This window comes from Trichosurus vulpecula, chromosome 1 (genome assembly GCF_011100635.1).
Source record: "Trichosurus vulpecula isolate mTriVul1 chromosome 1, mTriVul1.pri, whole genome shotgun sequence".
NCBI lineage: Eukaryota > Metazoa > Chordata > Mammalia > Diprotodontia > Phalangeridae > Trichosurus > Trichosurus vulpecula.
In genome coordinates, this window is record NC_050573.1 from 458867720 (window position 1) to 458882008 (window position 14289).

Here is a 14289-nt window from a genome sequence, read left to right on the forward strand (position 1 = left end):
GCAGCAGTAGTAGTAGTAGTAGAAGTAATACTAGTAGTACTAGTATTAATAGTAGTAGTGTGAAATAAGGTTGGAATGATAGAGTGGGTAGTTAGGTGGCACAGTGGATAGAGTGCTGGACCTGGAATCAGGAAGGCTCTTCTTCCTGAGTTCAAATCTGGCCTCAGAGACTTACTAGCTGTGTGAACCTGGGTATGTCACTTAACCCTATTTGCCTCAGTTTCCTCATCTGTAAAATGATCTGGAGAAGGAAATGGCAAACAACCCTAGTATCTTTGTTAAGAAAATCCCAGATGGGGTCACAAAGAATCAGACATGACTGAACACTGTGGACAGTCACGAATACCAGGCTAAGGAGTTTGAATCTCTTTTGGAAAGCATTACAAAGTCACTGAAGAAGTTTGAATAACATAACGATATGATCATATCTGTACTTAGGGAAGAAAAAATTGACAGCAATGTGAAGGTTGGAGAGAATGGAAGCAGGAAGCCTTGTTCAGGCACAATGAGAATAAATAGTAAAGATGAATGCTAACTAGGACTTGTAGTGTATCTGTGAATAGAGAGGAGGGGACAGATTGAGATAGGTTTTTAAAAAACTAGATTATAAATTCTTTTATGGCCATGGCCACTTCTCATTCCTCTTTAGCAACCAATCAACAAGCTTTTATTTAGCACCTACTGTTTTCCAGGCACCTTGTTGAGCACTGGTGATACAAAGACAAAAATAAGAAACTCAGTTTTTATCAGCGGAAATAACACATACACATATAGTAAATAACAATTACCTAGTGCTTAGCACAGTACCCTGAACATAGAAAATATTTCAGGAATATTTTTTAAATTAATCAAATCTGGTTTTGACTCTTATGCTATCAATTATTGGACCTTCTGAGAAATTATGCAGCATGGTTTTTTATTCTGTGTGTGAAAGGAAGATGTGTAGTGAGGGAATACAGAGATATTTTAACCGCCCGTTGCATCTTTAGAGATGAAGTGCACCCCCACCTATTTATAAAGCAATGAAGGGACCCTAAGTAATGCTACTTATCAGGGTTGACTTTACACAGTCACCAAACAGGATGTGTCCAGGAGTTTTCTAAACCGAATATGTATACAGGAAATAGAGGACAAAGGAAAAGGTACACCCAAACAGGGATTAGCACATTCTCCTTTCCTAGAGTAGGACAAGTAAACCTATGACAATCTCCTTGAAACTAGTATTAGACAATACAAAACCTCTTTATGTTTAGCACATAACTGTTAACGTAGAGGGCAAGAAGGATTCCCATCTAAAGAATGACAAACTCTGGACCTCTAGTGCTCTTTCACTAAAGCAGGATTGATTTTATGGATAGCTAACCAAATTCAGCATTTCCAAAGACTGGCATTTTCCATGCCTTCCTTTGATACAGAGAACTACACTTGGTAAAGTTCTTACCATAAAGCTGCTATAAGTAGTTTTCTTTTTTTTTTTAGAACATCTTAAAGCTTAGGACACCTTATATGCTCTTAATATACAGTATAAGTCCAACTAGATAAAAACTTGGCTGTTGACATAAAATTTACTTAACCAAAAAAATGATGAATTTACCGGGCATCCATATCATAAACATGGTTAAAAATATCTACTAATTAAGTTAAGGACTTATTTGGTTTGGAGTTTTTCTTCTAGAATAGGCATTTATAGATACTAATTGTCTAGCACGTTCTCACCACGGAGACCAGTCTATCTCCTTCTTCAGGTTAAGGTTGCTATTGTTAATGAACGGGTACTTTTTAAGAGAAATTAATTACCACCTATAAAGTTGAAATAAGATTAAGGTTGTGACATTAACAAGAGACATTGAAAAAAGCATGTCAGCTTTGAATTTCATCAGTTTATATCACAAACTTAACATTATTTGGATAGTGACAATATTTAATCAGGGCACGTATTTTCTTCCACCTTTGTATGTAAACAAAATAGCACATGCAGAGTTATTTCTCAAGTATCTGGCAAGGCATATGACTGACTGTTAGAGATTTTGACTTAGTTAAGACAAAATTTAGCCAAATGTTAAAGCATGGAAAATGGTGATGTTGGCGAAGCAAATTTCCTGATCAAGCTGTAACGTCACCCCAGCACACAGACAGGTGCAAATTTTACTATGAGGTTTTCATGCAGTCTGTTTCTCTGCAGCGAGCAAATAGCTTTAACCCTTCAGTGCTGTTACTGAACTTAGTGTAGAGCCCTAGGATCTGGTCACATTAGGAGGTAAATGTTTGTGTGATGTTTTTGTTAGGTGAGTTGAGAGAATTTTAGTTCTGCATATGTTTTGGTTACATGTGAACACTGAAAAATATTTTCAACTTGTTCCCAGGAAGATTTCCAGTATTTTCCTTCAGGGTATTATATTAATGGTGTACATTTTATGGTAGAAGAGTCATGTAAAGCTGAGGGATTTTGTATTTAACTTTTAACTTCCTTCTAAGAGAGGCAACATTGTATAGAGCATCAAGAGCCAACTTCAGAGTGAGGAAAGACCTGGGCTCAAGTCCCTATTCTGAAATATGCTGGCTGTGTGACCCTGGGCAAGTCACTTAACCTTTCAGTGTTCTGACCAGCTTTATAATACTAAATGTTACAGGGCAGGTACTAATCTGCTTTGGTAGAGGTCGTTTCCGCATCCAGGAGTATCCCACGACAATGTAGGAGTCACAGGTCACATCCCTATTTCTTCCCTGCGAGTCTTCAGCCCTAAACCCCTAATATTTAGAACAAAATATCTTCAAATCAAAGGATGCTCATATTCAAGAGATACTCTGAAAATGAGCTATTGTTGGCAATGAGATGATATAGATATAGATATATGAAGCACTTTGCAAGTCTGAAAGTGCTATATGAGTTTAGTTTTATTTTTATGTGGGCAATTTTTTTGTTTTTCTCTCAGATACTGACTAGAGTAAGCCAGAACTGAAGGGGTTAAGATTTGTTACTGCAGCAGTTGTCAGCAGACCAGTCATCTCATCTCCCTTTGGTACTTACAGGAATTTTATGACTCTTGATCATATTATCAAACTCTTCATTAATTTTTTTGTATTTTTCTTCAGTGCGTGGGGTGAGTGCATAAGAGGAGTCAGGATCGGGGCTTTCACAGCCTTTGTTTTCTTTCTTGTTCAATGCCTGCCAGGTTCAGAGAAATATCAGAAGTAAAAAAAAAACGAAGGGCGTTCTCGGTACTTACACACAATCTTTGCCTGCTGATCATTAGATCAATATCTTCATTAATTTTCCTGTACTTGTCCTCAGACTCAGGGCTGTGACCTACTGAATCGTCTGCATCAGGGTCTGGACTGTCACAACCATTAAGTCCCTTCTTTCTCAACGTCTGAAATACATAATTTGCAAAGTTCAAACCTTGACACAGGATGTAAGACAGATTCATTTGTACGAGAAAGGTTCAAGCTGTCCAGTAATTCAAGGCTGACATATCATATATTATATTAGGGAAAATAAATTTTATATAGATACAAGTCAATAATAGAAAGTTCTTGTTAATAATGACAAAGAGGAAAACTCTTTCAAAATGAGACTCAATCAGTTAATGATCAATTAAAAAGGTTTAAGTCATTTGATATTGAGGTCATAGATACTTTGCTACTCAAATTAGAGACAATGATAACTGAATAAAGTGAAAGCAACCAATTGTAACATCCTCTTTTCTACCAGTGGGGAAAAAGCCCCAAGAAATCAGGACATTGCTCAATGATTTCAGAATCTGTGATCCTGAAACAATTGTTTAATACAAATCCATGATGTGGATTGAACATAATACAGTTCATGAGAGTAATGGTGTCTGACCACTCCCAATTACATGCTCTTGAGAGAAAAAAACAGTGGGGTAAAGAGAACATAGCTAAAGTTGCTATGGAAAAAAACCAGTGATTATGAGCTTTCATATACTATATTCATTTTGATAACTTTTTAAAAAAATCTAGATATAGCACCACACAGATGAAATACTTCACTGAAACTTAACAGATAGGGGAATTTATTGCTAAAATATATGCTTAAAAATTAAAAACATTTGAATTTGATGTTACATTATTAACACACAGAGACAAAAAATGTCAAAAATTAGGAAACTGAGTCAATAACTATTACTCAAGAAAAGGTTCTTTCTCATTTCAGGTATAAAATTTTGCTAGCTTATCCATCTGGGTAAAGAGTTCTTTGAGGAAATCTCCTGACATGTTAAAGGGAAAAATCAATGCTTTATTCTGAATTTCCCGTTTCCTGAATGTAGGTCGAGGGCTAGTCTCAGCTGTCAAGTTCTACACTGAAGTAGGGTTTATAAGCCAGAGTGCTTAAATTTATTTTCATTTATTTTAATGATGACTGTTGATTAGTCATATAAGATATTTTATAAATAAAGAACAATACATTTCAGATATTTCAATATTGTATTTCAATTAATTATTCTTTCCATTTTAACTGTGATATCTGAATTGAATATGTTGATAAATATTTTAAAAGTCTAAAATTTATCAGTATTACAAAAAAAAAAACCTAAACCCAACCAACTTTGGAAAAAAAGAGGGCTATGTACCAAATTGTCTGCTTAAATGAAACCTCAACAGTGTAACTCATCTTTATTAAATACTGAATAGTACATTCAAATAAAGCTAAAGCTGTGACATAAAGCCAGGAAATTCAAAGCTGAGATAACACTCCATCTTTAATGCACACTATTGGGGAAAAAATAAATAAAACAACATTAGTTAAAAGGGGGAGTGTAAGCCTTAAAATATTGAACTCCTTGGCTCTTGTCAACATGTAACAAACTTAACATTATTTAAAATGAGCTTCTACATGTCTGATGTCTTCTCCTTAAAAAGCAAACTAGGAAAAAGAACCTTTTCTAATACTGCTATGACTGAATTGCTTTTCCGTAAATATTTATTTATGTTATAGTGGTATAATATAACAAATAAACATATGGTTGCAGTTTGTTATGTGGCATAAATGTTTGAATATTAAAATGAATATTTTGACACAAGATGATAAATATACATTTTACAATTCTAGGGATTTCGTAATTGGTGGGGCCACCTGGACCCCTACCATGAATCTGTTGCTACTACTTTCACTAGAAAAGAGAAGTACTATGTCTTCCTAGGGAATCCTACCTTTTTTTTAAAGTGAGGTTATAATGCTTTCAAAACAAGTTTCTTTTCCCTCATTCTTCTTCTTTTTCTTTGACCCTCTCTCCACCAAAGTCTCTTCCGCAGGAACTAGTACTTATTTAATTTTGATTCTCATTCAACATTTGTGTTCTCTATGACTATGTACTATGGATGTATTTTGATCTCTATGTGTCTTGGGTCTTTTATAAATACTTACAAATATTGAACTATATCCTAATATACATCATAACAATCCTGCACACCATAAGAATTAGCTCGCAACTATATAGAAATATATTTAAGACTTGATAAACATACATAGCTTTCTGATAGTGTCCTCATCAACCTGCTTCCATTTCTGTAGGTATATCAGGTATATTCATGAATAAATTATTCATTTACTAAGGGTCTCTAAAGTCCTAGCTGATAAAATTTCAGGGTGTATACTAAGCTTTTACACAATAATTCTTAACAAAGAACTAGAATTGTTTTGAAATGTGGTTTCTGAAAACAGAACGTAAGGGTTAAGAAGGACCCATCATCTGTCATTATGATCCATCTGGTACATACATGGGTGTTAAATATTCTTATGAATCTTTTGGGCAGGGAGATAGTATGTTTGGTTCACAAAAATGTAAATCTCAGTAACACTTGGTATTTATGTAGCATTTTTATTTCACGGACCATCATAGCTATTAACTCATTATCTCTCACAATTCTCCCCTGAAGTTTATAAGGACCCTTAGCCTAAGTATTCCATTTAGCCCAGACGAGTCTGACTGATCTATCTAGTAGAAGGAACACTGAATCAAGGTCAGGAAATGTGGAGCTCAGTCCTGGTTCTGCCACTTACTAGTGTTTTGATTTGGGTAAGTCACTTAACCTTGCTGGGCCTCAGTTTCCTCATCCGTAAAGTAAAGCAATTGAGCTAGAAGATAAATCCAAGTTCTAATCTTTTATGGTCTGTATAGGTTCAGATCTATTAGAGGCAGCAATGACACAGTGGACAGAAAGCTGACCTCAGAGTAAGGAATATGTGGGTTTGATTGCTGTTTTTGACACGTATCAGCTGAGTGGTCCAGAAAACTTTCTGTGACTGTATATTGCAGAGCAGATACCAAAGTATATTGTGTCCTCAATGGACCCAATCACAAATATGATCTCTTACCCATTCCCTTCCTCCTGCTGCCCCACCCCATCCTTAGGTTCAGGATGCTAAAAGGATAGAGGAGGGAGATAAGTGGGGGCAGAAAATATTTTAAGAATTATTTGTGATCTCATCAATGTGGGCAATCTCTCCACAGTCTAGACTACATTTCCTCTAGACTTTAGTAGATAGTTTTATATGTTCTTGGGGTGAAGCAGTTCATGACTTAGTGGCTAACCTTCTAGCACTGTTAGCCAGCTCCTAGGATGAAAATTTGTTCCTAGGTCCAAATTCACTTTTACAGTTTGGCAGGACTTCCTATAAGCTGTGCTTCATTGATTTATTTTTAGGGAACCCAACCAGGGTCAGCTCTATGAAAAATGAAGCATAAGAAGAAAATTATAATGGAAGAAAAATGAAATTATGGCCTATAATATCAGTATTATCCATATATTTCCTGCTTAGTGCTGGTCAATGTGCAAAAGGCTAGTGAAAATTCTATGGGTCAGTTAACGTTTCTGAGTTAATAGATTTTTTTTTAAAAAAGCTATTTCCAGGCCTTTAGGTCCATTTTATACATGGAAAGCCACAGAATCATAGAGTTAAAAGAAACCTCAGAGGCTGTCTCATCCAATCCATATAGGGACAATAATCTTCTCTTACAACATCCTCAATGAGAAGTCATTCAGAATTTGCTTGAAGAAATTAAATAAAAAGGGATCCTTGACTTCCCAAAGCAGCCCATTGCAGTTTCAATAGCTCTAATTAGGAGAACTTTTTCTTTACATTGAGCCAAAATCAGTCTCTCTTCAATTTCCACCCATTTACTTCTAGTCCTCCCCTCTCAGGCCAAGTGGAACAATCATAACTTCTCTTCAAATACTTCTAGATCGTTTATCTGGGGCAGCATGGTATAGGAGATAGAATAATAGACGCGAAGTTTTGGGAAGATATGGGTTCAGATCTCATCTGTCACAATACTAGCTGGTGACTGTAAGCAACGAATTGAACAACTTTCAGCCTCAGTTTCCTCATTTGTAAAAGAAGATAATGATATTCGTAGTATCTATATCATAGTATCTACATCATGGGATTGTTGACTGGAACGATATAATGTGTGTAAAGTGCTTTACAAACATTAAAACATTATATAAAAATTACTATGATCAGACAATATCCACCACATGCATATGTCTCATGGGGTTGTTGATTTGCGTGAATAATATTTTCAAGGCACTTAATATAGTGCCTGAAATATAGTAGGTGTTATATAAATGTTAGCTATCATTTTTCATTTCTTCCTCAGAGAACATATCTAAATTCCTTCAACTGATCCTTACATGACATTATCTCAAGACTTCTCACCATCTTGGCTACTTCTCTTTAGGAACAGTATAGCTTGTCAGTACTTTTCCTAAAATGTGGTACCCATAACTTAACACTCCATTTGTGATTTTACCATGGCAGAGTACAGAGAGATACTATCTCTTCCTGTGTTATAGACACTCTGTGCATGTAGTATAAAAATCTCATGAACTTGTGCTATACTTGGACAATGCACTTTGAGCTTAAAAGTATCATCTTTTTCTTGAACTGCCTACTCCTTAGCCTCCCTATTTTGTACTCGTGAAGTTGAGTTTTTTGATCCTAACCATAAGACTTTATGTTAATCCTGACTAGGTTTCATTCCATTTGCTTGCCTAGTGTCCCAGCCTTTGGAAAGTTTCTTATGATCCTGATTCTGTTATCCAATATGTTTCCTATGTCTCATGGTTTAGCATCTTCTGCAAACATGGTAAGCATACACTCTAGTCTTTCAAACATGTCATTAAAAATGTTCAACAACAAAGGTAAGGCTGGGCAAGAACAAGTCACTGGCCTTCCAAGTTGACAACAAGCCATTAGCATATGCTTTGGACTCAATCATTCAACCAGCTCTAAATTCAACTTAATATTATCATCTATCCTCAATATGTCTAAATTGTCCACAAGGCTAACATGAAAGACTTTATCAAATGCTTTGCTAAGACAAATCACATAACATTCACCTGCTCTATCAATATAGATACCCTGTCAATAAAGGATATGAAGTTATTCTAGCCTGACTTGTTCTTAAATTCTTACAGACCCATATTTAAGAATATGTTCTAGATTAAACGTTGCCAGCAACTAATATCAAGCTCCCTGGGCTATAAATTCTAGACTCCACTGTCTTCCTTGCTTTGAAAATCTGAATTTGAAAAAAAAAGTTTGAAAAACATTTTCCCTTTTCCAGTCCTACTGCACCTCTTTCATTTTCTATGATCTTTCAAAGACCACTGACAATCCCTTAGCAATCACATAGGCCACTTTTTTTCATGACCCTGGAATGTGGCAGCTGAATACTCTCATGATCTTCTTAATCATCTTGGGTGACAATCCTTAATTAACCATTTTTGTTCTTTTTTCAGTTAATGATGTTTCTCCTTGGCAGATAAATACCTCATTACTTCAGGAATCTGTAATTTCCTCTACTGAAGCAGATAGCAACCCTTCTATAACAACATAAAATTTTCAATAGTTGCTGTAGCCAAAAATTTCATTACTCTGTAACTAACCCATGCAGACTTAGATAAATCAGTCTTATGGTCAACAGAAGTCCAATCCATTACTAGGCCCATACTTGAAAGATATCCAGATTGGCCAAACGTTCCAGAATTTGTAATTTCACTGGTGTAACTTTTGAGAACCTAGAGTCATCTCCATGCCATGAGACATTAGAATAAGACTTTAGTGGATAGTGGTAGAGAAAACAGTTGTAAAATCAAAGTTGATTCATTCTGTTTTTTCTCTGCCATCCATTAGCATTGTCCCATCTACCCTGAGCAACAGTCCTATCTTTTATGTTCATCTTTTTTCCAAATATGGCCTCAAAAGTCATTTTCTTTTTCTTTTTCCTTTTATCCGTAGCATGTGTTGCTAGCTTCTGTTCATTCTGAGCTTTAGCACCAGAAGAAGGCCAATAGATGTGTAAAAGAGTTATCATTAGACTAAAATGGAAACAACATAGTTGACAGAGTATTCTTTCAAAATCCAACTCTTTATGCATAGGACCTCATTTTATTTCATTACATTTAACACTACCATTTAAACACAGCTATGACCCCACTAGTCAAAAAAATTTTGTTATACTCTTTTACATTTGTTTATGTGATAATTTATATTTTTCAAAACAAAGTTGATTGTTTAAAAAAAGAAAATGTTGAGATGTAAGTATAAAACTGAAGAGAAGTTAGCACTATATTCTAAGTGCCCATATCCCCACTATCAGAGCACTTAAAAAGATTTTAAATATTATCTTCAACCTGATGACTTTGTATGACATTTCTATCCGGAGCAAATGAAATTTAGTCTGGATGTGAGGGAAAACTTCCTAACAATTAGAGCATTCAAAAGGTAGAATCTGCCGCCTTGGGAGGTAGTGAGTTTCCCTTCATTGCAGGTAGTCTAACAAAGACTGTGTGACCCCTTCTTGGGTATGTAGTAGAGGAAATGGTTTTCCAGATATGGTTTGGGCTAGCTGACCACCGAGGTTCTTTCTTTCACCTCTGTGATTCTGTGAATTATAAACCTCTGAACACAGGGAAGTGCTGACAGTCTTGAATACTATATGTGAGTGCAATACTATGATAAAAGTTTTATCTTCATTACCTCCAAAACCTACAACTGTTTGGGTAATGACAAAGAAAATAAGGCTAGAGTTTTCCATGTCTGTCTTTATCATAGCAGCACAGAGTCAATAAAAACTAAGGGCATTGCCAAATGGTAAACAAGCACAATCGCTCCAGGTTCCTTTCAGGCAAAATCAACTTCTGTGGCTGCTGGTTTTCAGAAACATCTCCAGATTCTCATTTGTGGGGTCATGCAGGTACTTATCATTATTCTTTCCTTGGGGCAAAGAGGCCCAGAAGTGCATTTTCAGTGCCTCTCAGCTGACTGATTTCATATTTGGAAAAGATTTGTTTCTGTGTGTCAAGACAAATAAAATGATCTATTGAAAGTGACCTGGCTCTTGTGTCCAAAGAAACTCTTCCCTTGGAGAGCTCTGTAAATCTTAAGTAAATCTCTATATTTAAATCAGCCTCCCAGAGGTGACTGACATTTTTGGAGGAGACCAATTGAACAAAGAAGATTTCAGAGATTTTCTCATAAGACAGCAAATGTCATACTCTGAGCTGGCAAGAGCCATTTCTTATAGAGGTAATTAGGTTGACTGAAGATGACACACTCCAAATAATAAATGGGGAAAGAGGTTGAACCTTTACTTCATAAACTATGTGCAAACTCCTTCACAAATACATGGACACAAGGACTCTATTTTATTATATGTGTTCATCTAAAGCATTTTTTAAAAAAATTCCACAAGCCAGGATAATGACAGATGATAGATGCTCTGAAAATTCTAATATATAGATGTAGAAAACAGATGCTATATAAAAGGAATAGAAATGGAGAAAAATCAGAGAGAAGTATCAGTTCCTGTGTTAAGCATTATCATCGAGAAAAACCATTCCTATATACAATCACCCAGACTGGTCCCTCCCCCTTAATTACTGCCTACTTAGCTAAAGAAATAACTATAAGTCAGTGGCACTTGCTAATTACATAAAGCAATGTATCTTTCTATAGTGCTATCTCTGTAAAAGCTAGATGCTTTCAGAGCACCATTACCATCACATAAAATTGCTACTAACTTGATTACTTTTTTCCTCCCCTCTCTCTGCTATCTTTTTGTCCTCAAGGAAGCAAAATCTGGGCATCCTTCCTTTCACTTCCTTTCATGAGATCATAGATTTACAGATGAAAAAGAGGACCTTAGAGGTAATCTAATTCAACTCTCTCATTTTACAGATCAGGAAATTAAGTCCCAGACTAAGTATTGAGAGCTGGGACTTGAATCCAAGTTCTTTAACTAAAAAACTTAGTACTTTTTCTGACTAATTAATTCATGGTAGAGCTAGAAATGTATTCTTAAGTGAAAATTTCAGAAAGACCCTCATGAATCTCATGACCCTTTATTAAATGTAAAATAAACTGATTTTTTTCACCCCATGGATGTCTGCATAACCACTCAGAAGTGCATTGCAGGAGTTACATATGGGAAAATAAAAAGACAGGATTAGCTATCAGGGTCTATCTCTCTTGACCTGATTATAGATCCCTTTCTACTGCCTTTAGCACTTTCCCCATGAGATCAGAGCCAACTTGTAAGAAGGTAAATAATCTTTAATAAGTGGCAAATTCCTATAAGTTTAGAGGGTTAGTTGAAGTGCATATTACACGTAAATGAAATATTTCATGGCATTTTAGGGGTTTTGGATAACATTTTGTAAATATCCGTTGTTGAATCAGCAAAAATATTCAAATACTCTTGCCACAAACATTATTTACTTTTGGACTGGCATCTTGGATCCCCTTCAAGATTTAGGGTTCTACTTGCTACTGGACAATAGCCATTTTAGTATGGTTAGTGACATGCTATTCAGAAAGTGTGGGTAATGGAAAATTCTAGTAAACGACAGCAACAACATAATAATAATAGCCAACATTTACATAGTGCTTTAAAGTTTGCAAAGTGATTCACATATGTTACCTCATTTGATCCTTTTACAACTGTGGGAGGTGTGTGCCATTATTATCCCCATTTTACAGGTAAAGAAACTGAGGCTCAGAGAGGTTAAGGGACTGTCGCACAGCCAGTAAGTACCCAAGGCAGGATCTGAATCCAGGTCTTCCTGAATCAAAGTCCTGCATTTTTTTTGTCCTGTACCAATGAGCTGCAATAATATTATTTGGTGGTTCTTGTTACTTAGTCATTTTCAGTTGTGTCTGAACTTTCGGAGTCTTCTTGGCAAAGATACTAGAGTTCCTTGCCATTTCCTTCTCCATCTCTCATTTTACAGTTGAGGAAACTGAGGCATACAGGGTCCCATCGCTAGTGTTTGAGGCTAGATTTGAACTCAGGAAGATGAATCTTCCTGACTCCAGGCCTGGTGCTCTGTGTGCTATGGCGCCACCTAGCTGCCCTCTATAAGAAACGGTTCTCCCCATTTACTCTCTATGAGCCTCAGTTTCCTCACTTGTAAAATGGAGATAGCAATACTTTATAGTTACTATGATTTGTGACAGTCTCAATTTCTGAGGATCAGATATTTAAAGTACTTTACAAACCTAAAGGTGCTATATCAAAATGTGCCATTATTACTATCATTAACTACTATTGTCATTATTACTTTAATGAATTATTACTATTCATGAAAAGAAATTCATCACTTTGTGGCCAAATTTCTGGCAAAACTTTTGAAATTGACTGGGCTGGTCCTTGAACGACCGACACAGTTCATTTCTAGGCCTGTACTCAAAACGCTTTCAGCTTGGGAAGACTCTACAGAACTTAGCATCTTCTATCACAGCCTTTGAGAACCTAGAGTCACCTTTAGAGCCTAAGGCAGCAGAGTGGGACTTCAGTAGAGGAATGAAGATAAAGGAGTTTAATTATAGGTTCCTGAAGTCTGAATGCCACCTAATGGTTACGTTTTGATTAAAACATATTCAAACAGGAATATTTCATAGATTCTCAGCTCTACCACAGGTAACAGACTAGTCTAGCCTGTCTTAGAGAAGGAAACACCCTATTATGCTTAACCATTTTGGATGTCAGTCTCACTCTTTGTAAAGCATAAGCATTGCATTAGATGATCTCTAAAGTTCATTTCAAATTTAAGATCCAGTGTCCTATGTTCTTCTTTACATTTTTCCGATAATGTCAAGGCCATTAAGTGACTTGCCTAAAGTCCCACAGCCAATTATCAGCTTTGTTGAGCTGGCTCTGTCCATTTGTTGGAAGGGGTGAGAATGTGTTGCTATTTCAACATGTCTATGAATTATTTCTTTTCTAACTATAGTTATAACATGCAGTTTTCAGTATCAGCTACCAGAAAGAGAGGCCACTCCAATAAACCAATCCAATCCAATGAACATTTATTCAGCACCTACTATGTGCCAGGCACTGTGTTAAGTGTCAGTGACTCATGCAGTGGGGTAGAGTGGAAAAAACACTGGTCCAAGAGTCAGAGGATCTTGGTTCAAATCCTATAATTGACATTTGCTACTTGTATGACCTTGGTCAAATCATTGACCCATCCTGGGCCTCAGCTTCCCCATTTATAAAATGAGGGAATTGGGCAAGATGATCTCTGAGGTCGTTTCCAGATCCCAAGTTATTATCTTTATGACCTTAAAAGACTAAATTAATGTGAGACATGATCCCTGTGATCCTGAGGTGGATAAGGGATTAGATGGATTCTTAGCTCTTATCTAGGAGTCCTAGCTCAGAATGAGAAAGTTTTGGATTTGTTATCATCAGCTGTAGTCATGGAATAAAGGACATGAAGGGTAAAGGCCTAGGAGGAGTCTATTGGCCAAGGCCTCATGGGATGGCTGTTTTCTACCATGGTGTGATGCGAGAAGCTTCTTTTTTCTTTAAGCACTATGCCAGCCAATGATCTAGGTTATAAAAGCTAGATATAAAAACTTTTAAGAGAATAGGAGTTAGAGCTTGCAGATGTCTGGGGAAGGATTAGGTGGCAGAAGGCTGAAACCTGAGGGGAACTGACTTTGAGTCTCAGGGAAGAACTGTTGAGTCCTGGGATCACCTAGATATGTGATTTGGAGCTGGAAAGGACTTCAGAGGTCATGTAGTCTTACTGGTCAGGTCAGCAAGCATTTATAAGTGACTACTATGTGCCAAGTATGGTGATAAACACTGGGGATACAAAGAAAGCCTGTCCTCCCCCAAAAACCCAGTCCCCATTCTTAAGGAGCTCACAGTCTAACTGAGGAGGCAACATGAAAACAACCATGTACAAAGGAGATATAAACAGGATAAATTAGAGGGAGGGCACTAAGATTGAAGAAGACCAGGAAAGTCTTCT

The 14289-nt window shown here is 36.4% G+C and overlaps 1 protein-coding gene across 8 annotated transcripts in view; it reads right to left on the reverse strand.

Annotated features, from left to right (window-relative positions):
• Positions 1–14289, reverse strand: part of MEF2C (myocyte enhancer factor 2C) — a 193639-nt gene that overhangs the window by 48521 nt on the left and 130829 nt on the right. For 5 of the 8 annotated variants that reach the window (XM_036765992.1, XM_036766007.1, XM_036765979.1 and 2 more), the window contains exon 4: positions 3228–3371. In XM_036765992.1, the coding sequence (XP_036621887.1) occupies positions 3228–3371 (144 nt within the window). Of the gene's footprint in view, positions 1–3028; positions 3167–3227; positions 3372–14289 lie in introns of all 8 variants that reach the window. The other 3 variants (XM_036766001.1, XM_036766019.1, XM_036766026.1) reach the window with 2 other exon arrangements.